Here is a 26,216-nt window from a genome sequence, read left to right on the forward strand (position 1 = left end):
TGTTCTCCATCCATCATTTTGAATGTGTTGACGTTTAAAAAAGGCAGTCCAGTCAGAAGACCGGAAGACAAAGGAAGAGTTTCACACCATACAGAGATATCCACTGGCTGGATATTCAGCATTATGGAATGAAGCTCTTCAAATCTTCTAATTTAAGTCTACAACATCCGCTTTAAAAATACCATCCATCTCTTTTTAAAGAAACTCAAACGTTTCCAATAACGCTCACGTTGCCACTTACACATTAAAAACTGTCGTCCAAAAACTCTGAACCTTTGGTCCACAACGCCTTATAAAAATACTATAAAATGTTTCTGAATGCCATTTTTTCTCCACATGGTTTGGTATAAATATGGGAAAAAAATCTATTCTACTGTGCAAGTGAGAGAAACAAATACTTTTTGACACTTGAGGAAGGGGAGGTATTTTTTTTTTTTGTACAAATTGCAGAAATTCATTGAATGTAAAAGCGCTCCTGCCACACCTCGTTTCACAAATACTGTTTACAGCATTGGCCTTGAGTGAAATGTGAAGTCTAGAAATGGATCATGATGATAAAAATGAGAGGTGAGGAGGTGAAGGAGTTTACAGAGATGCTTGCTACCGCTCCTTTCCTCTTAGATGTAGCACGTAGAAAACCTCGTCGTCCAGAGCATCTTGTCGTACACTTTACAAAAAAAAGACACACGTCAATAGTTTGTGTGTGTTGGCACAAAAGCATCGGCACTCTGGTCACTCACTGTACCACCTTAAGAAGCTTTGTCCCACTTAAATCAAGGTAGATCTTGTAAAAAATGGCCACTGGGCAGGTTTTAGTGAGGAAAGAGGATCAAAAAGTGCCAGATATAGTAATAGTCCAAGCTGCCCCGTTGCTGCAATACATAGAAACAGATGAGTCTTTAAAGATTTGTGTGTATGTGTGTTTTGCAACATGTTAGAGTCAGAAAAAAAATGCAAAAAAAAGTGTGGATTGCAGGGAGGTTTGCTTCAGGTCACTGTACTGCATCACACTGTATAGATTTGTACAAGGAGATTACTTTAAAATGATCCAAATCTGAATTTGCACGTATTTACAGAGATGGGGTAGGGTGGGGGGGTTGTGATGCAGAGGGGGAGATGGTTGAAGAGCAAAGGGAGGCTCGCATGAAGAAAATGGTTCCTCTGCTCCTACTTAAGCTCTCAGTGCTCCTCTTCTTCCCGTCTTCAAAGTGCTCTACTCCTCTAATTGTCTCTTTTCTCTTGATTGTGGCACGCTGCTGCTTTTGTTGAAGCATAAACACTGCACGCAACAGAAGGTCTGCGCAAATGTGTGTGAATGTTGCTTTGCATGTGTTGTATGTATTGCTGCTAACTAGAGTATATGCGTTGCTGCTGACTGCTGTGTGTTGTTGTGTTGTTTAATTGGTTCAGAAAATTAACAAAATTCCATGCACTGGTTGCGATGGAAAGAGAAAACAGGTTCTTAAATGTTTATGTATAGAAAGGGAGGATTTCTATGTGTAGTAAGTACTGCTGCTGCAAAAAGCGAGCCAAAGAGTGTGTATATATGTTTCTCACACATGAGTCTGCATCCGCTGTGTGTGTCTGTGGGAATAGTCAGAGGGTGGAGACGAGTACGAGAAGCGAGTGGAGCTTCCATACTTCCCCAGCCCTGTTTCAGGACTCTGTTGTCCCGGCCCCGGTCCCAGCCCCGGACCCGGCCCTGGACCTGGCCCTGGACCTGGCCCAGGCCCAGGCCCAGTCCCCTGTCCTGTTGGATACATCTCATAGGCTGGCCCTTCCTCTATGGGCGGAGCAAAGCCCATGCGGTAGCTGGGATACTGGGAGGGGTATCCGTAGTTGTCATAAGCCAGCTGGGTTGTGCTGTCCAGCAGGCCGCAGTCTCCCGGGTAGTCTCCAGGCGATTGAAGAGCCGGATTGGGAGGAGCTTGCTGGCTCTGTGCTGCCCTGGAGAAGGTGTTGAACTGGGCGTAGGTGGCATGGGACATCCTGGAGGGTGGGCGGGGGTCATAGCAGCCTGTCCTTGAGCCTGGCACTGCACTTGGGGGAACTGCACCGCTGGGGGCAGCTGAGGGTCCGCTGGATGTGGCACCGGCTGGACCGGTGCTTGGGTTCGGAGAGCGAAACTCTCCCTGGTAGTGAATGGCACGTGACTGGGGGCGCGCCTCATCGTGGGTGGTGGCTCTGACGTTGTAGTAGCCGTTGGTTGGATCCTGTGATCAGAGAGGACACAATTAGCTTTTCAGTCCCATTTCTGGGTCTGTATATAACAAGCATTAGCATTGTAGTAGTAAAGACATATATACTTCTGGTCTGTGCTCTGGCTAGCTTGTCTTGACATAAGAAATGGTAGTTCTATAACATTTGGGTGTATATATATATACAACTATATAATAGTGTAAATCATAAAGAAAGGAACTTTAGAGAAGTACCTGGAACTATTGCATTTTTCTTATATCCACAACAAAACAGACAAAATAAGTTATGCATTTTTCAACTGCAAGAAATCCAACAATAAAGACAAATAAAAACACTTAAAATAATAATATATCTATAAATAAGAACAGATTAAAATGAAGTTGTATTAAGTTCGTTAAAGGTCCCATATTTAACACTTTTTCAGTGTTTTATTTGTCTCAGTGTAGTTTTACATCTCCTCGCAGGCTTCTCTATGGAGCTCTAGAAACAACAGGTCATTGAGCTAATCAGAAGAGAGGCTCTGAGCCGCTCTTCTGATTGGCTGACTGTTTTTGGAGTGATCAAATAAAAATATGGCAGATTTCAGGTAAACACTCAGAGAAACCAATTCCTGCAAGGTTGGATGTTGGGTCCAGGTGGGCGGGGCTTGGTGGATGGCAGAGAGTGGTGACTGCCTTGCTGTGACATCACAAAGTTACAGAAGTCCTGACGGCTCATTTTAAGGCTTGGTTTCTGAATACAGGCTGTGTGCATTTCTCTGTGGACTGAGGCTTTGATAGACCTAGACCTGCTTTATGATAATAAGACATGGAAATCTCACTTTATACAATATGGGACCTGTAAGGATATTTTCTCTGATAAAAGTAAGTAGCTTTTAGGAAAAAAATAAAAAATAAAAACATACTACCTCAGCCAGCTTAATTTGCTATAATAAAGTGACTTTCAACAAATCTCCTATGACATAATACTACACTCATATTTTATGTACTGTATATTGTCACATTAAAGGCTGATATGTTTGGTGATATGGGGGCAGCCGATGATGTGTTCATGCTTTGTACAAAAATGTAATGGTGTGAATGATGCTGTGTAGAGTATGTGCATGAGCACAAGATGTAATGATACAACTTGATACAGCTCATGTGGGTGATAGATAACTCTGGAATACAAGTCAATACCTGTGTTTGAAGTAGTTTGTTTCGCTGTTGTAGGTTAATTAGTTTGTTAAAGTGAGAATTAAAGAACTTCAGAGGCACCGATTATGAAAAAAGGTAGCATTTTTTATGAAAACAAAGCTTTTTTTTTACCTCCAGTGCAAATACCAAACCTGAGGAAAAAGTGCAACTGGTAATCAGCACTCACTGATGGATATGACCACAAAGTTCATGACATGCAGTATGTCTGTCCACCATGCAGGATACAATCTTAAAGATGCTTCAGGAAAAAATAATCCAATGTCAAAATGCTAAAACGTCAGTGAGTACCCATCCATCTCACCTTGAGCTCGTACTCCTCGCGGGTGTCGCTCTCGCTCCTGACGTCCTGCTTCAGGTCCATGTCGTCTTTGAATGGCTGAGTGGAGGGAGAGAGGGAAACAGAGGGCAGAAACTAAACCATCAAACAACGAAACACACACACGGAAAGAGGGAGGGTGAGAAAGGAAAGAAGGAGAAGAGAGGGAGGGGAGAGGAAAACAGAGTTTCAGGTTTTTCATCCCAAGAGAGTGGAAGACGAGAAACGCTTAGTTGGAAGAAAGAAAAAAAAAAAAAAAAGGTTTCAGGACGAGCTTTAAAACCGCACCAAAGGAGCCTCCTTGGTTAGATTCTCCAGGACTTCCAGGGTTTCTAAAAGAAACATGACGTTAAAGTGTGTGTGTATGTTTTTGTGTGTTTGTATTAATGTCAGTTAGTTCTCTATTAAAGTGTGAATATAATGGTTTAATATGCACTGCATATGTGTTTTTTTGTGTATTTGGAAGATGTGTAATGTACTACTTTGTTTTTCTTCATCTGTGTATATGTGTATGTATGTGTGTGTACAGTCTGTTCTTTTCTTGATTTTGGGTCGTGTGTCTGTTTGTGTGTGTGCACTTAAATGCGTGTTTGCAGATGCATGTGTGTGTGTGTGTGTGTGCGTGTGTGTGTGTGTGTGTGTGCACGTGCATAACTGCCTCTCCTGCCATGTCGCCCTTTGTGTCAGGGTATCTGTACATTTAAGGCCATTGACCCATACGCCTCCTCTCCACGGCCCCCAGTGACTCAGATGAGTATCTACTCACGGAGTACATGGCCTTGACCATTCGAGTTGCTGTGGAGACGTTGGTCGTCTCCTCCTCCAGGCTGTGGGTCTCTTTGTTGACTGTTTCCACCTTGATGTCTGGTTTACCAAGGGTGACACCTCGGCGACCTGGAATTAAAACACAACCTCCAGTCATATTCTGGGTCAATGTCAAGATAAATTATTGATTTATTTGACAGTCTCATTAAAAAGCAACAAAAGCAACAGTAAAAACACTTAATTCTGCTTAATGCTGTTTTTGTCTGACTTGTCTGGCCAATTATTTGCCTTGTTTCTGTTATTTTCTTTCTTTTGATAAGGGTGCATTGGGCAATTTGGTATGCTGGCAACCACAAAAGGCAGAGAGAGGTGGTGGTTTGAATTTTGAGGACGTCAGCATTCACCATGATGAAATGAGAAAACTGCATGTTCCTTTGGCATTGATTTCTTTCTTATGGGCTGTTATGATGAAAATAACAAGGACGATGAAGAGTTTGAAATCTTTCTGCCAGTAAATGTGATGATACAGTAAGCTGATATTTTGCCTGAAAATAAGGCAATGTCCTAGATATTAAAGTTTACACAGTTTAAAGCGCCTATGATATGATGTCAAAATTTCTAACATCAGCAACTCCTAGTGGTGGTTTCCAAAAATACATCATGTGATTGCCTATTTTTTTTAAAAACTAAATTTTTTGCCATGCAAAAAAAATGTTAGATGCTATGATTACATTTTTAAAAATCTACATATATGGCCTTTTATTGCATTAGGGCATTTTGTTTGAAATACACAACCTCTTAAAAGGTATCTGAGGACTATATCACTCAAAAATCTTATAAAATATTTCAATGTCAACATAATCTGGACACTTCAATGACCACTTTTGGTGTTGCGGCATGTGGTGAAAAGGTCTAGATAACATTTTTTCCACTATTCTTTTTAATTTTGTGTTGCAGCTGCACCAAACATCTAGATGCATGAAAAAAACAAAGAGGAATATTCTGGGAAAGTGGTGAATTTACTGCATTTAAAATCCCCTTCAGAAATACAGCTTGTTACTGTACATTCATGTGGTGGCAAATACTTCATGTCATTTCATTATGGGGGTGTTAGTTTGATTTTAGGCCAATAAAACAGATACAGTATGTTTATATGTTAAACACAGCACCACTCAGTTTAATTCATAAATCTCTAGGACAGAACAGTCAATATTAGTCAACATGAGCAGCTTCCTTCCATAGCCAGAAACCTCAAAAGTAAAGATTTAAATCTGTGAAGTCTTGAGCTGCATCATACACAACAAATGAGAGACTGCTTTATCTGGAGCCACAGGGATGTTTGTTTGAGTTTCTATTTTCAAACAATATCTTTTCTGTAGTGGTGTTATCAGCTCGGAACCAGAAAATATACTCTTATCCCCAGAAAATCCCTCTGGGGAATGTGCCAGTCACCTTCATTGCCTTTCCCAACTCTTTATTTGTTATGGAGCAGCTCAAAATTACACAACATGAAGACACCGCCATCTCTCTGGTTTGTGTTCATAAATACTAATTGGAATTGCCATGGGCTGTAGAAATAAAATATAGGAATTCATAATTTAAATACCATTCACCTTTAAATGCTCTTGTTTTCTGCTGTGTTATTTATGTCCTTTATCTAGTGTACGAGTGGCATATTAAAACAATTTACTTTAAACATAATCACACAATTCCATAACAGTTGAATGAAAACGGAAATGTACAGTAGGCGTTTAAGGCAGTTTGCCCTATTATATGAATATTCATTAATCTCATTTGAATAAAATGCTATACGGCTGGCATATGTTCCTTTCTTCGTGGAAAGGCAGAATGACAGATAGGGAGAGTGGATGAAAGAGAGACTGATAGAGACATACAGTAAGTGTGTGCGAGCACCTACACACACACACACACACACACACACACACACACACACACACACACACACACACAGACATTAAAGAACCACTATGTGCACTCACTGCCTTTGCGTTGGCGGTAGAGGAAGAAGGCGAGTGCCAGTAGAAACATAAGCAGCAGAATGGAGGAGCCCACCGTACCGCCGGCGATAATTCCCACTGGAACAATATCTGAAACAAACACGAGCAGAGAGAGGGTCTGGGTTGAGGGACAGCTGCTGCCTCATTGTTACAAAAACCTGCATGAATGTTGTGTCGTTTAAGCACAAATCCTGTTGTGTATTGAATCTCTGAGGGCTGGTTACATTGATAAAGCATGTGAGTCTGACAAGGGATAAAAACACTGTTAGCACACATGAAGACAAATCCAGGCTCTCTCTCTCTTTCTCTCTCTCAGATTTTCTGAAGCCTGCAAAATCTGACAGCTGAAAGAATAAGAATCAGATAAGACTGGCACAGCAAGAAGAAATCATTTTCTCAATGTAATGTGATTTACCCAGCTTTCAAAATAAAATGCATAACAATCCAGAATGGACAAACAACACTATCTATTCTCTGTCCTCCAGCTGATGCCACCGCTTAATAATCTTGCTCAGGGGCACTTCAGTTTGTTCGAGAGAGAAGAGCATCTCATCCAAGGACATTATAGGGTAGCCTGTGGAGTTTTCACTGTTAACAAACATTCTGTGTTTCATAGTGAAACCCACTTTATTTGTCCTTAAAGCTCAACATTTTGAATTCATTTACTTCCTCAAATTTTTTAATGTTTTTTTTTATGTGCATTGGCTTGATGTACAAGTTTTCTTCTTCACTGTATTTTTCTTGCACATTGTGACATTTCTTGGCACACTACTGCCACCAACTGTACAACAGTAGAGTTCTGTGAGTGCTTTTGCACATACTCGTGTTATTGAGTGTCCTTGTGCAGCACAGAATATGAACAAAATGCTCATTAAAACATTGCTCCATAGCGCCACTACTGGTCAGACTCCATGTGGCATCTTTAGGGTCCAATGCAAAGTGTTGTATGTGTTTCCTATCTTATGAAATATTAGTAAAAACTTTTCTTTAATGTTTTAAAAAAGCTTTTCTTAACATGGGCAGGCGTCCTCTACTCTTCTTTTACTGGCACATTGCTAAGTTTAAGGCACTTTCCTGCCTCATGCTATGAGTCAGCTGTACTCACAAACTGTGTATTTGAGGATTAATGGTATTGTAACTACCACACTCAGCTGACACCAATTTGTACCCCCCTTGTTTCCATACCCTTCTCCTCCAGGGTGATGATCATGGTGCCAGGTCCGAAGGAGTTCCAGGCGGTGCAGTTGTACGGGGAGTGGAAGTCAGACTCCATGACGTTGTTGATGGTGAGAGTGGAGAGAACAGCCCCGCCCTGGGACGGGGGTTTACTCTGCTCCACGGTGTACCTCTCCATCAGGGTGCCCTTCTCCTTCTCCCATACATTCTCCTTCCATGCCCAGACCTGAGACAAATGTTAGAGGCTTTGTTTAGCTCCTAATCTTGGACCAACAGATAGAAAGCAGAGTGGGACTATCAATACACCTGAGTCAGGGTAAGTTACTGCACATTCTACCTTCAATTACATTTTCACAGCACATAACAAATAGTTATGGGCCACTAGAATACTACTTTAGTTTAAGATTAAGTTAAGAGCAAAGGCTTGGCACATCTGTACACTAAAACATCTGTAACTCTGTTCATGATAAACACAGCAGGATGTCCTTCAGGCCCATAGGAGCTCTGTATAAGTGTGATGAAGACACAATCTCCAATATGTTTAATTTGGATTTTTATCTAAACTCTGCTCTTTATGGCTGCAATCGCCCAATTTCCCCTCAGGGATCAATAATGCTAATTTCACTTTATCTTATCTTAAATAGTATTAACCACAACAGACTCACATACAGACACACACACACACACACACACACACACACACACAGCCACAAGTAAACACTGAGCCAACAGATGGGCTGGTGTTAAGAAAGGTTAAGAGAGACTGAAGCGAGTCTGGGCAAGAAATATATTTTAAGCAAAACAAATTGTGTTCTCACACCTTGGTAACTTGTTTTTTTTTTTTTTTTCTCCTGGTGCAGTATAGGTCTAATTAATTTTTTTTCAGAAACTTTTCAGGCTGGGGAAGAAATAAATAATAATAAACCACAACAGACACACACACACACACAGTGCAGCAAGTGTACATGACCGATAAAAACTCAAGCAGGTTTTTCTACTTAAAATCTGCTGAGGTAGAAATTTGAAGATATAAAATATGGAGCATGACGATATCAAATATACATAGAGTCATATGTTGGGCTAATGTACCTTTTAACCTGGTTAAAAAAAAATGAAAGAGGAGAATGTGATCAAGAATCAGGGAAGGAAAAATCCAAAAAAAAAAAAGCCCCAAAACCTTCTGCTTTTTTTTTTTTTCCCTCTGACAATCTTGCATAATGCGTCTTTTTCTGCCTCTCACGGCCCGATCTTTCCTTCTTTATCGCTCTTTCTCACAATAATTTTCTTGCACCACCACTGTCTGTCTTTTGGTTTCTGTTTCTCAATCTCTAGTTGCCCCTCTTTTACACACACGCACAGTGTAGAGAGACACACACACACACACACATATACACACACAGATTCTTACTCCATATTTTATAAGTCCTTGTGTCTCTGCATTAAGCCGAGACTATAATGTCGCACCACATTATACGCTCTGAGCTCTCTGCCAGTGCAGCAGGGGGCTGAAGCTTCCTAAAAGCTCTGATTTCTGTCGTGTTGGCGCTGCACAATTGTATAATTGACGCTGAAAGGTACAGATTTTTACTCTCCCTCCATCTCATGCCTCTCTCATTTCAATCTATTTCACCCACACTGTCTCTCTCTCTCTCGCTCGCTCGCTCGCTCGCGCCTTCAAACTCAAATGTCATTACTGAATTTATTCCCATTTTTCGGCCTCTTTTGGTGATTCGTGAGCAATCTGGTATTTTCCCTTTTAAAGGTTTATACCACACACCATACCACTCATTTTGTAACCTATATAATGCGCAGACACTTTAAATTAAACTGCAGCTTGATCAAGTATTGCACTCAGCTACTTTAGCAAAAAGCAGGAATGAAAAAACAGCACAGAGTTGTGCAGCTGTGGCACATTCAGGAGGATATTCCATTACAATTTGCTGGTACGGCAGTCCGTGAAAGATTTCTTTTATAGACAGGATGGCTACCACTTTGGAAGGGATCACTGAATTGGAGAGGTTTTAGCTGGTAGGTCCAATTCACACTAAAATCAATATGGTCTGGCCGCTACACTGCCTGTCATGATGACTAACATCTCTCACTCGCTCCTCTTAAAGCCTCCATATGTAGACTTTTATGTGATTATAGTGTCTTTCAATATATTCTACTGACATATTTACATTTTGTTTTTGTGAAAATGTAACAATGCTGCGGAAAATTACTCAAAAGTGTTTCTTGCAGCAATCACATCTACACAAAGTCACATCTCAGTTTGGTGCAGAGTGGAGGAGCTGCGGGTGAAATGTGTCATTCAAGGGCAACTTGACAGAAATTGTTTAAGAGCGGGGGGGTTGGGGGGGGGGTGTTGTTGCAACTGACTGATACAACACTCAAATCATTTACAAACAGATCGCTCTAACCTCTAGACCAGCTGTTCCCAGCCAATGGGCTGGTACCTCTCAAAAGGTCACTATATGATTAACAGGACAGGAAAGCAGGAAAAGACATATTTCTGCTACACAAATGAAATTCTTCATTCTTGTGAAGAGTTTTTTTTTTCCCCTGGCTTTTTATGCCTTTATTTATAGGTTCAGTGAGAGAGACAGGAAAGCTGGGGAGAGAGAGAGAGGGGGGATGACATGCAGCAAAGGGCTGCATGTGGTTAGGACTAACCCTTAATGGTACGCGCTCTACCAGGTGAGACACAGAAGCGCCCCCGGTGAAGAGGATAATTTTACTTTAATATGAGAAGAAAGAATTGATATTTGGTTGAATTATTAGACATTGATTTGTTTTAAGGGTTTTGAGTCAAAGAAGCTGGGATACACAGCTCTAGTGGCTTTGAAGGACAGCTAACACTGTCTCTAGGGCAGAGTGATTAATATCACTGGTACATGTTATAACAGTGATTCCCAACCAAGGCTACCAGGGGTGCATCTACCTCAGGAGGATCAGCTAATTTTAAATTAAGTTTTGAAAAAAAAGATATATAAAACATATAAAATATAGCTTAATAAAATATATAAACATACCCACATATTTGTGCTGAACCTCAGTACTTTTACTGGCGACTGTGGCAAATACGCAGAAAACTCTAAATGGATCACTAGAAGTGATGAGCGAGACTAAACAGACAGTTCCACACAATCACATTGTCTTCACACATGCAGCCATGGATTCACCGCCGCCATTGTGTTTTCTTGTAGTCAAATACTGTTCAACAACTCCATCCCAAGGCCATCCCATCTGTCGGAGGGGTATGACAAAGGGGTGTTTGAGCACATGTTGCGACACTGTAAGGCTGGGTTTCACTGTTGTACAAGACCTGAGTTGTGACATGGCTTATGGAAAAAATAAAAAACATGTTGACAAATAAAAAAATGATGGGCGATATCTCAAAACTGCAAAGACATTTGGCTGGGATTTGTTGGACTGGAGGCCCAGATGAGCTGACAGTATGTTTTCATGATGGGATTTCTAACATTTGATTATCTTTTCCTTTTCAAATATGAAAAAATACAATTTAATGTTCTCACACTAGGCTATCCAAACACTAAACTGTTCTAAAATACTTAAATAAACATGTGGTAATAAACAGTGGGCACAATGTTCTTTTTCATGATTTCTTGTATCCTATCTGCCTCACTCCAACATTTCCCTGGAACATGTGTGCAGTACGGCCTGTCCCCTCTTTCATTTCAACAGCAGCTGTTTTTGATGAGTCACACCTTCCACCACAGAGTGGGAACACATCATTCTCACGCCGTGACACAGCTGGAGAACAATGCCACTTGTACCCATCGCTTGCAGAGTAACACGGGCCAAAAAGAAGCGAAAGCAGAAAATCATTCTGGGAGTTGTTGTGATCAGGATTCTGTTTGAGGCAGATGCAATCTGAAAAGGTCGAGCACCTCTGCAGCAAATTACAACTTCCAAGGATGGACTTACAATCTTATCAGGCGGGGGTGTGCTGGCGATGTAACACTTGATCTCGCCTCTCTCTCCTCTGACAGCGTATTGGACTGGATCACTGGAGATGATGGGGGGACCTGAGCGAGTGAGATAGGATGGGGAAGACAGACAGAGGGAGGATTACTGCAAAAAACCTAGACATTTCATTTAGAAAGGTTTGGAAGATATAAATCATTACCACATTAATGTGTAGAAACTGCTGTAAACACAAGACCTCCAGTAAGACGATAGAAAGCGTTTTATATAAACTGTATTTGATAATGTGATGCACCAGGGGGATGTTTATTAAAACGTTTGCTCCATTTCTTGGCACACATGGCTGCTTTATGGGGAACATGAAGGACATGTTTTCCACTCATAAACTGTGGGCCCAACTGGGGCAAAGTGGAGGGAGCTTGATGTCATGTTGGCAGCACATTTGCTGGAAATGTAAGCGTGATGTGTTGTAGCTGTGTGCTGTTATTCATGGGGAACATGGGTTCTCGTCTTTGTGGATTTAGAACCTGGTCACACCAACAGTTGTTATATCAGTTCAAGTTTTTCAGCGCCTGTGTATGACTCTTAAATTAGAACTAGTGACAGACTGCAAATTGACAGTGAGGTTGGAGTAATAGATGTGTTAACATGTTGAGCTTATGCACATAAGATAGACCATGGGCTGTCATAGCTGATGTAAATGCTTGGTAAATGGACTACTTCTAAAGTGGCTGTCTAGCCTTACTGACCACTCAAACACTCCCATTCACACACAGTCATACAGTGCTTCTACTGTTCATACACTGATGAAACTTTCAGTGTCTTGCCCAGGGACACTTTGACTGGGGGACTGGAGGAGCCAAGGATTGAACCACCAATCTTCTGATTAGTGGACAACCTGCCTTAACTCTTAATTCTAATTTACTGCACAAACGGGCTTTTGGAGATGGGGTACGCTAAAGCAGTGATTGGCTGCTTGTCTCTCCTATAAATATCCATTACAGGTAGAGGCAGCATATTGAACCCTGGGATTAAGCTTAGCAATCGCGGTTTGGTTAAGTTTAGGCACAAAAACTACTTGGTTAGGTTTGGGTTAAAATAAGATTTCAGAGGATCCTTGTCATCGTGGTTAACAATAATAAACACAGTTGTGGAGCAGTAACAACAATGACTATCGGTTTCAAATGGTAAACCAACACTGGCCTCCTGCGTCAAAGCTCTGTGTTTTGGAGGAATTTTAATTAACTGTGTTGTCATATTGTCTAGTTAGTGAATGAGTGCACAAGTGGTCACTGGGTCACCAAGCTTTCAGCGCTTCGTATTTTGCAGGGACGTGCCAATGAATCTCGTTGTCCTTCTCTCTGGTTTGACCAGGCACTTTGTCAGCGAGAAAAAATTGAAGGAACGTTTGAACTCGCTTTTCGTCATTGTGTTCTTGGTGAATCAGTTTAGATTTATTAAGCAATAGCTGGTCTCTCTGGGACAAAGGTTTGTCATTGAAAAATTGGCTTTGGGCCTGTCTAGGGCTGAAAAATTAGCTCCTGGGTTTGGTTTGGACTTGGGCTGGAATGAATCAAGCTGGGTCAACATAATTTTAGACCCATGTGGTGCTATATTCTGTGTATTCAGTGGCTTCAGCTGTCGGAGAAGTGCATAAAGAGACATGATTACAGACTCTAGATCAAAAAAACACATCATGGAGGTCCTTGTGGTTTAATATTCATCTTCCATACTTGGCACAAGATTTTTTTTCTGTGCACAGGCAGATCTGCTCCACAAATTTTATAATTTTTGCTAATATCAGCACATTGATTAATGGCAGAGTGAGTAACTGACCATTGACAGTGAGTGTAACCTCGGTCTCGCCCACTCCGATCCGGGGTACGATGGCCTTGCAGACATACTGGCCTGCATCAGCCTGGCTCACTGACTTCAGATACAGCTGGTTGTTGTTGCTGAGCACCTGGACAAACATAAATAAGTAGATAAGTGCGCATAAGAAGCAGGATAGTAGATTTGTGAGGTGCAGAGTGGAGACAGACAGAAGGGAAGAGACGTTAAAAGAGGGAGGGAGGGAGATCTATATTTAATTCATAAAACATGTTGATTTACTCAGCAGGCTCCATTAGTTTTTTTTTCCTGGAGCCTTTCTTAACTTGTTAGGCATGAATTAAAGATTTAAGATATGAAGACGGAGTCTCACTACTAACCGTCTGCTTTACAACTGAGCAAACATTTATGAGGTCTGGGTCTTAGACATTAATATGGGCTGGGATTGGGGGGTTTCTGGAGGATTTGGCTATAGTTCCAGGCATGGGCTTTACCCCAGTATCTGGTGGTATCTGACTTTCTCTCCTTTCCTGTATACAAGTATAAAATATATGATATTTTAATGAAAAAAAAAAACCTTCCTCTCATAGATGGGGGGAGGGTTGGATGGTTCGTTCTTACCATGCTGGAGCCCTTTTTGGTCCAGGTCAGGGTGAGAGGAGGGTTTCCAGACCACTTGCAGTTAAGAGTGACATCAGAGTCCACATCCACTGTGACTGGCCTGGGCTCCACTACCAGTATCGGGCCAACTGAAAGACAGGAAGAGAGTTAAAACCCCTGTACATGGACAAATGTTAAAGAACTAAAGAGGATCACCTAGTGGTTTGACAGAGAAAAAAAGGACTGAAACTAAAACAGAAAAAGTGGAGACAGGAGAACTTTTTTTTCATAACATATCCCAAAATATCAAAAGATTTAACATACATTTTGCCCCAAATTTCTTGTTGAACTTATTAGAGTAGAATCAACAAGAGGATATAACCAACACACATTTTTTCTTCTTTCAAGATATAACATGTAATGTTTCCACATTAAATTGTCTAAAAATGACTAGATCTATGTTATATATATATATTTTTGAGTTGTGTACTTATATTATCACAAATGTTTACAGCAATTCTCAAATCTGGAGAAATACGTTATTTTGATAAAGGTAGTGGTATGTTTCATTTGGTCGCCTGTCAATGATGTCATATCCCCTAAATGCATGTGTCGGTGTTGTGGTTGCCTGCCAGAAACTCAAAACAGAATTTGTAAGATGCACTTTTTACACCATTGTCATTTTTAAGTAAATATCTAAACCAGATGAAGGATTTTAGTCATTGGACATCTGGATCATAAAAAAGCTGAGCAAACATATGCCACAAGGCTGAACTGAACTGAGATGAATTTAACTGAATTTAGAGCACATTAATCATCTATTGCTATGATACACGGACACTGTGTGGCAACACGTACAGACAAATATCATGTAATATCATCAGAACCCCACATGGTTCAGGAGTGTTTGCACTCGACACTCACAGTGCACGTCCACCAGGATGCTGACGTTGGTGCTTCCCACGGCGTTGAACACTTGACAGGACACGGGCTCAGTGAAGAAGGAGTGATCGGCTGTGGTGACAAACACACTCTCCCTCGCCCCCTCCAGCAGCACGCCACCTTTAGCCCATCTGACGGAGAACACGTATTGCCATTTCACATTATGTTATTACGCATTAAAAGTCATTGTTATGTCAGTTTGTCAGCAGGAGATTGAAGCATAATGGGTTTTTTAAAAAAAAACCATTTTGGCAGCGATCCAAATGTTAGATTTCCATTATTAGACATGAGAGTTTTATATATTTTCAGTTAAAGCTATTAAAAATTTTGTTGTAACAACCTGAGAGAATGGTTGCAGGTTAAAGAAATACATTTCTCTTAATTTAATTTATCCATATTGTATCTTGCCAGATATCTAGCTGAAAATCATAGAACCATATTGCACATCTGCCATTAGATGACATTTTAATATACACTCCACAGGCTTAGTGCCGGAGTACCTGGCAGTGCTCCCACACTGGAACCCTGTGCTGGAGTCTCAAACCTCAGTTTAAAACCATCACGTTAAAGTCCTGCATTTAGCAATTTCGCTGCTTCAATACTGTCACTTTAGATAAAAGTCAGAGTTTAATTGTGCAAATGTTCAATACTTTCACCAATTCTGTTCTCTAAGCAGAAATTTCTATTTAAGATCAGGTCCAGAGGGTGGATGTAAGCAGACTGGAAAACTTATTGGCACAGAATCACAATCCGCCTCCTCATGCTGCTCTGCAGGTCCAAGTCCATCACATCTCAACACACAATGTTAAACAGACAGTAGCACATATTTTGGTTTATGTTAGGTAGTGCTGATTTATTTTTTTAGTTTTTGAAGTGCACTTGTGCTTTCTGTATTTTCATCCCCACCTGTAGCCCATGATGGGAGGGTTGGCAGTGGCCTGGCAGGTGAAGGTGACTCTCTCGCCCTCCAGGACAGAGCGAGGCTCGATGGACAGCGTCACTGTGGGTGGATCTACACAGGGAAAGATGCATATTCAACGCACAACTAAAGATAAAGTGAATGATAGTGTGAATGACTGATGTGTTGCACCACCACCAAGCAGCATGATGATTGATTTCCCACATAAATAAGTCACACAATAAAATCCCCACTTCTCTACGGCCTTCGTTACTGACACAGCACTGATTTCACATCTACTGTTACTGTGGTTATTCTCCCAGTAATTACCAACCACACCAGGTTGGAAAAACACATCAATCTTCTTGATTGAATATTCAAACTACAATTTTCTTGTGAGAAATGGTTCCTTATTTCTTTAGGGACACCACTGAAATCCTTTAAACACAAGAAGTCTTTCTTATTTTCCATGAGTTGAAGGAAATCTACTTGCTGAACTGCTTTAGGTGAAAATGATTGGCCTCAAAAAATCAGTGCCAAAAACGACGCAAGCAGCTAAATCGTATTTGGAACAAGTCCAGGTTTGAGAATGGTGAAAAATAGAGGCTGTAAATTCATGTACACAGCATATGTGTCATTTTTCTTGATAATTACTTAAAGGCGACAAGTGCTGGGGCAACTGATTGAGTGATTTTGTTATGTGTCTACACAGAAATAGCTAAGCCTCAGTCACCAGTGAGAAAAAGTTTAAGCTTAACATACGGTGGACATTAAGAGTGACAGTAGCTCGTTTGCCCATGGGCACTGCCGGGTTGCTGGCCACACAGGTGAAGTTGGAACCGCTGTCAGTGTCGACTGGCGCGATTGGCAGGTAGCTCCTGGTCGTCACCCTCTTCCTGTCCGGGAGCACCTCCTGTTCAACAAAGGAGAGGAGAGGAGAGAGGAGAGAGGAGAGGAGAGGAGGAGGGTGTGGGTAGAGGATGGGGTGGGCAGAATTCAGGGAAGGGAACGGACAGAGAAAGATCAAAGAAGAAGAGGAGGAGCGCGGTGGAAGGAAGGATAAAAAGGACATAAAAAGGAGGGAAGAGAGAACATCATAGGAAAAATAAGAGAGAAGACAGGGGGGAGAAGGAGAGAGACATAGGAGCATTACTAATAGAGCAAGGAGAAATGAAGAAATGGCATATAAAAGAAATAGAAATAACAACCTGGTGGTAGAAATTTAAGAAAAACAAAAGTTTAAGTGGGACATGAAAGAAAACTGAAGAGGTGTAAAAGAGAATTTAAAGGAGACAGAAATCCATCTTTTCACAAGTTAGATATTTAATAATGATGCAGGAAAGTGACTGTCAACAAAATGTTCTTTCAATTAATGCAGGCACTTCAGTTTTATTATGACACTCGGCTTTGCATTTAAAATGAGAGCTGAATACTCATTTGGAAGCTAAAGAGAAACACAGAAACGTTTCATTGATCAGCTGCAGCTTTTCTCATGTTTACATCAGTGTAGACTGAACATATTTGGGTTTGGAAAAGAGAGGCAAGAGTCATTATCTCGGGCTTTGGGACTGTCATTGTTCACAGTTCTTGACGTTTTATAGATTAAAGGATGCCTGTATTAGGAAGATATCCATCCTCTCTTCAGAAAATAATTGATAGGTGAATAAATAATGAAAATATTCCTTAGCTGCAGCTATAAACCAGAAGCTATAAATCTTCTTCTGCACAATGGGAACATAAAATCCAGTCTTCTTGGATTGAGGAGGTGGGGCTGTTTTGCCATGCAGCCACAAAACCTGTCAAGAAAGTGTGCTCAGCTCGCAATGTAGTGTAAATGCGTGGTCAGTAACACGGTAACATAAGTGCAGCATGTAATATGTATGAGCATGTGTAGGGGGCATAAAACTGGCTGTGAGAAATGTAAAAACATCTGTGTTTGAGTGTGTGAGTCAGTGTGTTTGCTGCTGCATATGAAAGCTAAGACGTGCAAGTGCGAGTGAGAGTGAGTGTGTGTGTGTGTGCGTCTATGTGCGTGTGCGCTCGCGGGCATCATTTCATGTGTGTGGGAGAGTATATGGGAGCATGAGGAGTGTGAATGTGGGAGAAAAGAGTACAAGATATATCACAGTGATAATGTGCAAGTGTCACTTATACTTCCTTCCTATGGGTGTGTGTGTGTGTGTGTGTGTGGGAGTCTGTGGCATGTGTGCATGCAGGTTAATTAAAAGTGTCTCAGATCTTTGTGTTTCAAGTTGTGTCACAACCATTAACGGTGGAAGGTAGCTGATATCTATTTCTGTATCCACATGTACTTCTCTTTTCCTGAGGTGTGAGCATGGTGATACAAAGCTCACTGGAAGGAGGTGTGATTACATATGTAGTCGCATAGCTGAAAAAAAAAACAGCATGCCAACAAATAGCAAAAACAGCATGAAAACATCATGAAAGCCTGCATGCCGGATCAACTGAATCAGGTAAAGACTGATCGGATGAAGATCTGATTGAGATCAAAACGACACTGAGTCAGTTGTTGATTGTTAGCCCACTCCTCTTCAACAGCTCTGAAGTTGCTGGATATTGGCAGGAAGGGGATCACGCTGTCATACACTCAGATCCAGCTCAACGGGTGAGCCGTCTGCTGAGCGAGAGCCTGGTTGGATGTATTTCCACACTCTCGGAAATGACTTTGGAAACATGTCATGTTAGTGAAATGACCGTCTATTCCATGGGCAACAGCTCTGGTGGACATTCAGCACGCTACCCTCAAATCATGCAAATAGTTTTGTGTGATAAAACTGCACATTGTAAAGTGGCCTTTTACTGTGACCAGCCCAAGGCACACCTGTGCAATAATCATGCTGTGTAATCAGCATCTGGATATGCCACACCTGTCAGGTGGACGGATTATCCTGGCAAAAGAAATATGCTCATTCATACCGATTTGAACACATTTGTGAATTTATTTTTATTTTTATTTTTTTTAATGAAATAAGGCCTCTCTGTATGCAGAAAAAATCCTAGATCTTTTATTTCAACTCATGAAAAATGGGAGTAAAAACCGAAGCGTTCAGTATAGATGGACAACTGGTTTGGACTCATTGTGCATCTGCAGGATCTAACTGCAGCCTGTGGCCCAAGTGGGAATCTAAACTACGACCTAATAGAAGCACAAGTATCCCTGCAGGTGTTATCAAGTTTCATTTCACCTCTCATTCCACTTTTAAAACACCTTAAATGTAGAGAAAAGATATGATTTCTATTCTTCCTCTTTCTCATCGTATAGCCTGAAATCTAAGCTCTTATGATAAATGAATGATACAATAAAGGAGATGAAGAGATGTTCATGTCATGCTTACGTGTTGTTTTTCCAAATAAATCACAAATTTTTTTGGCCTTAAAAGAACGCCACTCTTTTCATTTCTCCTACTTTCATTTCATTTTCTTTTGCCTGTTGTGTCTTTCATCATATAACAGAGCAGCTGAGGCGTTCTCTCAGTGCAAAGATGCTTCTCTTGATCATTTAATACTATTAACAGTTACTGTCAGGTTTCAGTTTGATGTAGTTCATGTTGGTGTTGTATCTGTTATTTCTGCTCTTTCGTTGCCACTACTGAAAATAAATACTGTATTAATTGGGTCCCAAATGCTTAAAATCGGGTTTGAAGGCACAACAAGCTTCTGCCCACAGGTTTGCAGGTCAGAGTTTTGCAATTAGTAACAAAAAACCAAGAAAGTCATGTGCTAAGCTTGTTTAAGCTGTGCACTACACACACCGTATTTCCCTAATGCAGGACTCCAGGGGTGCTGCATGGCCTGAGGTGCGCACACTGTAATTCAGTGCCAACGGCAAGAAGCACACTGTACAAACGAACAAATAAACAGACCGAGAGTGGATGTTATTGAGAAGCAGATTGTAATTATGCGAGACCTTGTACTACAAAGTCTTGTGAGGCTAACATAAGCCATAGGAGATTAAGTAGATCTCATTTTAGTGTGATAAACTTTATATGTGTTTTGTGCCTTCCACACACCGCGTGTGTTTGCTATTATTCGAATGTGTGCATGAGTGTGTGTGAGTCACCGTGGACTGGTAGGCTCCCTCCACAGCGACTCCATCCTTGGTCCACTGGATGTGTGCCGCAGGCTTGGCGCCGCGAGTCACACAAGTCAGGTTGTACGGAGTCCCAGCCATCAGGAGCAGCTCTGGGGTTCCCTCCACCACTGGGTCCTCAGGGGGGACTGGAGGAGAAGCACGCAAAAATCCATGCTTTAAAATGGACTCATTTATGCAAGTGTGCACTCATGCAGACAAATAAACCTTCATATGTACACAATCAGTGCACAGTTCAGTAGATCAGGTTGAGACAATTCTACATTTGGTCATTGAAAACCCTGAAAATGCATTGGATTTCCATCAAGCTGAAAACAAGGTCAGTTTTTAACTGCTTGACCTTTAACCTCTTGGCCTTTTTCAATACTGTTAAGACAAGATGATCCTTGAGGAACTTTTAGAGTTTCTTCAATTTGAAACTGTGGAGGAACCTCTTTGAGGAACCTTGAGGAAAAGGTTCTTAGAAGAACCCACTCTTGAGGAACAATTTGAAGCTCTGCGAGGAACCTTTATAGAAGCTGTAATAATAATGATAAGAATAACAATAATGACAATAATAATAATAACAACAACAGTTGTCAAATTAGTTGTTGAACTTTAACTTAACTTGCACTGCCTGAATAAATTTTGCATTATGGCCACAGTTAAAGGAGCTATTTGTTAGTCTGTCTAATGCTACATAGCCAGCATTAGCATTAAGGACTGTTAACTACCCAGTCTAGTTCAGCATCAAACTTCATTCCTTTACTCGCCAAAAGCTGTCTCTAGCGGTGGAAAGCAATACCAATGTTAACTCTTTTCTCTGTCATGTTATTTCTTCTACTGAAGTTAGCACGCTAACCAGCTAGCCCTGGCCCATCTCATCAGTTTCCAATAGCGACACACTGTAGCCTCCAGTCTGCTCTGGAGACTTAACGTTGCCCAGAGGACATATTATAACCTCTTTTATCATAAAGACAACAATGGCTGAAGCTCTTGTCAAGCAACAATCCCCACCACCCAGTACCAACAAGGAACCACGTTTGATGGCAGAAAAAAACATATAAATTGCTCTCTATTATTTGTATTATTATTATACTATTATTACCATTACTATTATTACTATTATTACAATTATTATTATTATCATCATTGCCATTGTCATTATTATCATTGTTACTAATACGACTATCATTGCAGGGTGGTCCTCCCTCCTGCGCTGTCTCTCTCTCTCTCTCTCTCTCTGTCTCTCTCCCGGTCGAGGCAGATGGCCACCCCCCCGAGCCTGGTTCTGTTTTTCCTTGCCACCGTCGCCAAGTGCTTGCTCGTGGTGGGAATTGTTGAGTCTCTGTAATCAATATCATAGAGTACGGTCGAGACCTACTCCATATGAAAAGTGCCTTGAGATAACTCCAAACTGTTGTGGTTTGGAGCTGTATAAATAAAAATCGACTCGACTTGACTTTCTAACCTCAAAGTTACACATACGCTTACTGCATGAACACAATGCTGCTGAGGCATTTCTCAGTTTGCACTTGCACTTGTGCTTTTTTTGACCCTCTAATCTGTTTTTTAATGTAATATTGGCAGAGCACAGTTCCAAGAAAGAAAAAACTTAACTCATGGATTCTGTTGACTCGCCGTGAAGGATGGTGATTTGGTTAATGCAAACAGACAGGAAACACAAGAATGACACATCAAATATAGTCAATAGTCTGGCAAATGAAAACCTCAAGAGCTTCAAAAGGCCTCCAGAGAGAAAAACTCATTCTCTCAACTCAGGAAACCTCCTCTTCACGAGGACACATTCTTCTCCTGTATGTGACAATCACCTCGAGTTTCCTTCGAATGAAAGGCTCCTTTGCTCAAACTATGCTGGTTGACAGAAAATCCGAAAAAAGCACCAGGAAAATGGCACCTGTATCTGTACTTACTCAGTACATTGAGTTTGGCCCTCCTGGAGCGCAGGGCGGCCTCCGTGGCCTGACACTCGTACAGAGAGTCATCAGACAGCTCAGCATTGGAGATCTCCAAGTTGTACTGGCCGATGTCCAGAGCCGGCAGCACACGATACCTGGGCCAGGCTATAGGAGACACACACAGCAGGTTTGCAGTTAAATATGAGGAGTGGAATACTCACTTTGTGATTCATGCTCTCGTTGAAGTCCCTGTTTTACTTCCACTGTTAAGTCATGCATCATAATATGGTTTATTTGCAGGTCAGAAAACTCCGTCGCATTTGGAAAATGAACTTCTGGAATGTAATTTAAAAATAGTCTGCCACCTGGAGAATGCTGTTCGGAGATGATTGTTGGCTTGAAGGAAGAGCTACATTACGCACTGCTATTACAGTCATGAGTCATCGTAATAGCACTGCCGCCACAAAAGATCAATGTTGGAGGATGATATTATCTTTATTTTAGAAACACTGAGTGATGAGTTTCTGCAACACAAAAAAAACATTTATGTTGGCTTTTGGAATAAAACTTTTTATTTCCATCAACTAAAAAGAAAACTAGGTGAAATTGTAAATGCACAGAGGGAGGAAGACTCCAGGTTCTAATTTTAGAGTTGGCAATTTTTCACATATTGTGATATCACTTGTTATGATGGATGTAGGAACCTTAGCTGTCCGACATCTTTAACCTTCTGCCAAAGAAAAAGCTTAGGCTGGAAAAGTATAGATGATGAAATATGATAAGAAATGTTATAAGTAGTTATTTATGTAATGTAGTTCACCTAAATTAATAAACCACTGAACAGTTTTCATAGGGACTACTTCTTGATAAGCAGTAAAAAAGTAGGGTTGTTGTGACATACCTGCACTGATGATAATTGTGATAAAAATATCATGTTAATGATACATATATGATAATATCATGATAGCAAATGTTAACCCTTGTAGATCTGCTGTAGATCAGCTCATCCTGTTGTTGTTTTTGTTGTTATTGTCATTCAAATATTCTATAGATATCGAGAAAACATTATCAATGGTGATTTCTTTTGGCACAATAATCATGTGGTAAAAATCTGATTTTGCCACAGCCCCAGTTCCATATATTCTGTGGATTACCCACAGTGACTGGGACACTACATGTTGCTTTTCAGTGCTGCGAGTAGCACAGACAAAATCCCATTCACATTTATTTTACTGGGGTTGCAACAGAAAGCTCAGAGATGTATATCTCAAAACCTCAGGAAATAAAACTAAAACTATCTCAATGAATAGACACCAGAAAAGGTGAGTGTGGTAATACATTTTTCAGTAATTGTTTCAGTATAGGGGACACAAAAAATATGCAGAAATAGGAATGGAAAATCCTTGAAAACATTTGTACATTTACTCTTTCATCTTCTTTTAGTCTGTGTCATTGACTGTGGTATTTTTCTGCTTCCCTGTGCAGCAAAGGACTGACACTTGACTTGTTTACAAGATAAAGCAAATGTAAAAGCTCTTGTGAAATGGATAAAAGCTGAATCACAATTGTATCACATCAGTCAGAGACAAAGATCAGCAAATGGTACATGTATTCATGTGGAAATGTCAAAGCTTTTAATCATAGCACGTGGACTGCGTTCAGCGTCTGTGGCATTTGTGCCGGAAGTTCTGAAGACCTTTCTGCATTAACCGGAGCATCTGGAGATCATGATAGTAGGCCCTTTACACAAACAACCCAGAGGAAGGTAATGAATGCAGGAGTACGCACATACAAACACACAGCGGCACAATTACACAGTCGGAGATAAACAGCTGAAAGGGTTTTTTGCACAAACACTGATCAAGCATTGCCACATATACAATGATGCCACATCAATTCCAGCATCACGCACAAACCGCAGAAGTACAGGCAGCGCCGTTCCAATTACAACACCCCCTTCTCTCTCTGTTTGAACCCTCGCCTCTCAGACAAAGACATAATTGAGCGTGACGTCCCACTAGGGGGCACTCATTGATCCTCCGTGCCCAATCCTAACATGACATCATGGATTCAGATGGCAAAGGCAGGCAGGCAGGCAGTCGGGGTATACAGAGAGGAGGAAGGAGGGTGGGACGGTGGGACGGTGGGGGGTGGGGGGGGGGGGGGGGGGGGGGGGGGGGGGGGGGGGGGGGGACAAAAGTATTAGTGGAGATTACATCATCCACTCCAGCACCTCGCAGCATAGCAACCACAGAGGTGAAAGCACCCCGGGGAGAAGGAGAAGGAGCAGCAGGAGGAGGAGGAGGAGGAGGAGGAGGAGGAGGTTTGAGGACAAACAATAAACTACCACCACTGATGCCTGCAGGTAGGGAATGGACGTGTGTTCCAGGTATTTGCGATGATACATGTAAACACAACACACAGGTTGGTGTATACTGATCATATCTTAAAAGGATTTTTTTTTTTTTTTTTTATATTCACATGCACAACTTATGTGATGTGATGTGGAGGAACATTGTGTGTTTTTGTCAGTGAATGAATGCAGATCTGCATGTGTGTGGGTGTTCAAACTGCAGGTACGAATTTACCGCACGCCCACTCTCTCATCAAAAGCTCTATAAGATCATACAGGGCACATAACAACCTCTTACATGTCATATCACACGCACCAGCAACACATCATCAGATCTGAATTAATTCATATTATTTGTTGGTGCAAATATTCACAACTTACAGACCCCCCCCCCCCCCCCCCCCCCCACATCACACGACTTCGTGTTCACAATATGACAGAGGGAAGAAAAGATTGAGAGACAGTATGCCAGAGATGAAGGGAGGGATGGCAGCACAGACAATTTCAGAATGAAGAGTGGACAAAAGGGGATGATAGATGGCTGAAAAGCAGAGAATAAAGAGACAAAGAGAACAACATGTTTATCAAATGCTGGTGTGTCTGCCACCGGGACTATGCTTGCAAAAAAAAAAAAAAGGCTGCAAGGACAAAGAGAGCATTACCGACAGACAGAGAGAAAGAGGGAGGAGGAAGGGATGAGAAGAAGAAGAAGACGAAGAAGAAGAACAGAGAGAAACCAGCAGAGGAGCAAGAAAGATGAAAAAGCAATGGAGGTGATGTGGGAAATACATAAAGCTAAGTGATGATGGAGCTGTAGTTCAAAAGACAAGAGAAGGGAGGGAACGAAAGAAGGGTGGGAGGGAGAGAGAGAGAGAAAGAGAGAGAGAGAGAGAGAGAGAGAGAGAGAGAGAGAGAGGGAGATGTGCTGACCTTTACTGAACCTGTGAATTAAATTGAGTTGAACACAAGATTCACATCACATGTCAGATCACCACTTGAGTGACAATGTGTGTGTCTGTGTTTTTTGTGTGGGCGGTGGGTTGATTGAATGCCTGGGTGGGTGGTTGTGTATGTGATGTGTTTGCATGCTATACAATGTGTGTGGTTCTCGGTGGATGAGAAATGGAGATTTGTGGTTTAGAGCTGAGAGTGTTTGAGTGCTAATTTACTTCCTGTTGGTAATGTTAGGTTTTGTTGAGTCCATCATTAGATTCTTCAGTGAAGTAAATATCTTTTTCTCTTTTTTTCCCTCTATCATTGAATGATTTTAAAGTGATAGTGTGGGTTATTTATTGTGAGGTTGTGTGAGGTACTTACACACAGTTAGTGTGTTACCTGCAGTAGATTGGGATCAGGGCCCTCTCACTTTAGAGAAGCCACCCAGAGCACTGGCACAGAAGCTGAGCGATGTGCTGCTGTGGATGGGGCCATCCACAAAAACATGTTTTAGCCACTTAAAAAAGTTGTATATACAGCCATTATTATCACCATTATTACCATTATATACATATTTTGAATATTTTCACCACTTTCTCTTGCCCTCAAGCAAACCTCTTCTATGGAACTACATTTTCTCAGCTGCTTAACTGTTCCTTAACGTATTCCTACGCACGAGCACACCTATGCTTATTTCTTTCTGACCTAAACAGCTGATCTGCGGCTTAATACAGTGTCCACTGTGGGTGCACTTGTGCGTAGTGGTACGGTAGTTCAACGGTTGAGAAATGTAGTTCCAAAGGAAAGGGACGCTTGACGGCAAGATAAAGCGATTAAGAAATTGGAGGAAAGTAGTGATGGTCAATTTCTGTCTTTTGCTGCACAAATGTGTGCGTCTTTTTATCAACACATCAAAAGCACAAAAGGCGTTGCCCCTGACCAAAACAAAAATAAAACCTTTCTTAAAAAGACCATGTCAAACTATCAAGCCCACAGAATAACTGCATGTAGAGAATAAGCAGCACAGTAG

At 41.3% G+C, this 26,216-nt stretch overlaps 1 protein-coding gene across 2 annotated transcripts in view; it reads right to left on the reverse strand.

The window, feature by feature from the left end:
- Positions 1-425: 425 nt before the first annotated feature.
- kirrel1b (kirre like nephrin family adhesion molecule 1b) overlaps positions 426-26,216 on the reverse strand; it is a 68,730-nt gene continuing 42,939 nt past the window's right edge. The window contains exons 3-15 of one of the 2 annotated variants that reach the window (XM_071491434.1): positions 21,913-22,062; positions 19,970-20,127; positions 16,651-16,801; positions 15,897-16,002; positions 14,973-15,121; positions 14,070-14,197; positions 13,455-13,581; positions 11,619-11,719; positions 7,680-7,896; positions 6,477-6,584; positions 4,478-4,605; positions 3,697-3,771; positions 426-2,213 (exon numbers count right to left, since the gene is read on the reverse strand). In XM_071491434.1, coding sequence (XP_071347535.1) covers positions 1,554-2,213; positions 3,697-3,771; positions 4,478-4,605; positions 6,477-6,584; positions 7,680-7,896; positions 11,619-11,719; positions 13,455-13,581; positions 14,070-14,197; positions 14,973-15,121; positions 15,897-16,002; positions 16,651-16,801; positions 19,970-20,127; positions 21,913-22,062 — 2,258 coding nt within the window. In that variant the 3' untranslated portion in view covers positions 426-1,553. Of the gene's footprint in view, positions 2,214-3,696; positions 3,808-4,477; positions 4,606-6,476; positions 6,585-7,679; positions 7,897-11,618; positions 11,720-13,454; positions 13,582-14,069; positions 14,198-14,972; positions 15,122-15,896; positions 16,003-16,650; positions 16,802-19,969; positions 20,128-21,912; positions 22,063-26,216 lie in introns of both variants that reach the window. The other variant, XM_071491433.1, reaches the window with a different exon arrangement.

This window comes from Trachinotus anak, unplaced genomic scaffold, assembly GCF_046630095.1.
Source record: "Trachinotus anak isolate AG129_WGS33_773 ecotype Australia unplaced genomic scaffold, CSIRO_AGI_Tana_v1 ptg000012l, whole genome shotgun sequence".
In the NCBI taxonomy this organism is placed as follows: domain Eukaryota; kingdom Metazoa; phylum Chordata; class Actinopteri; order Carangiformes; family Carangidae; genus Trachinotus; species Trachinotus anak.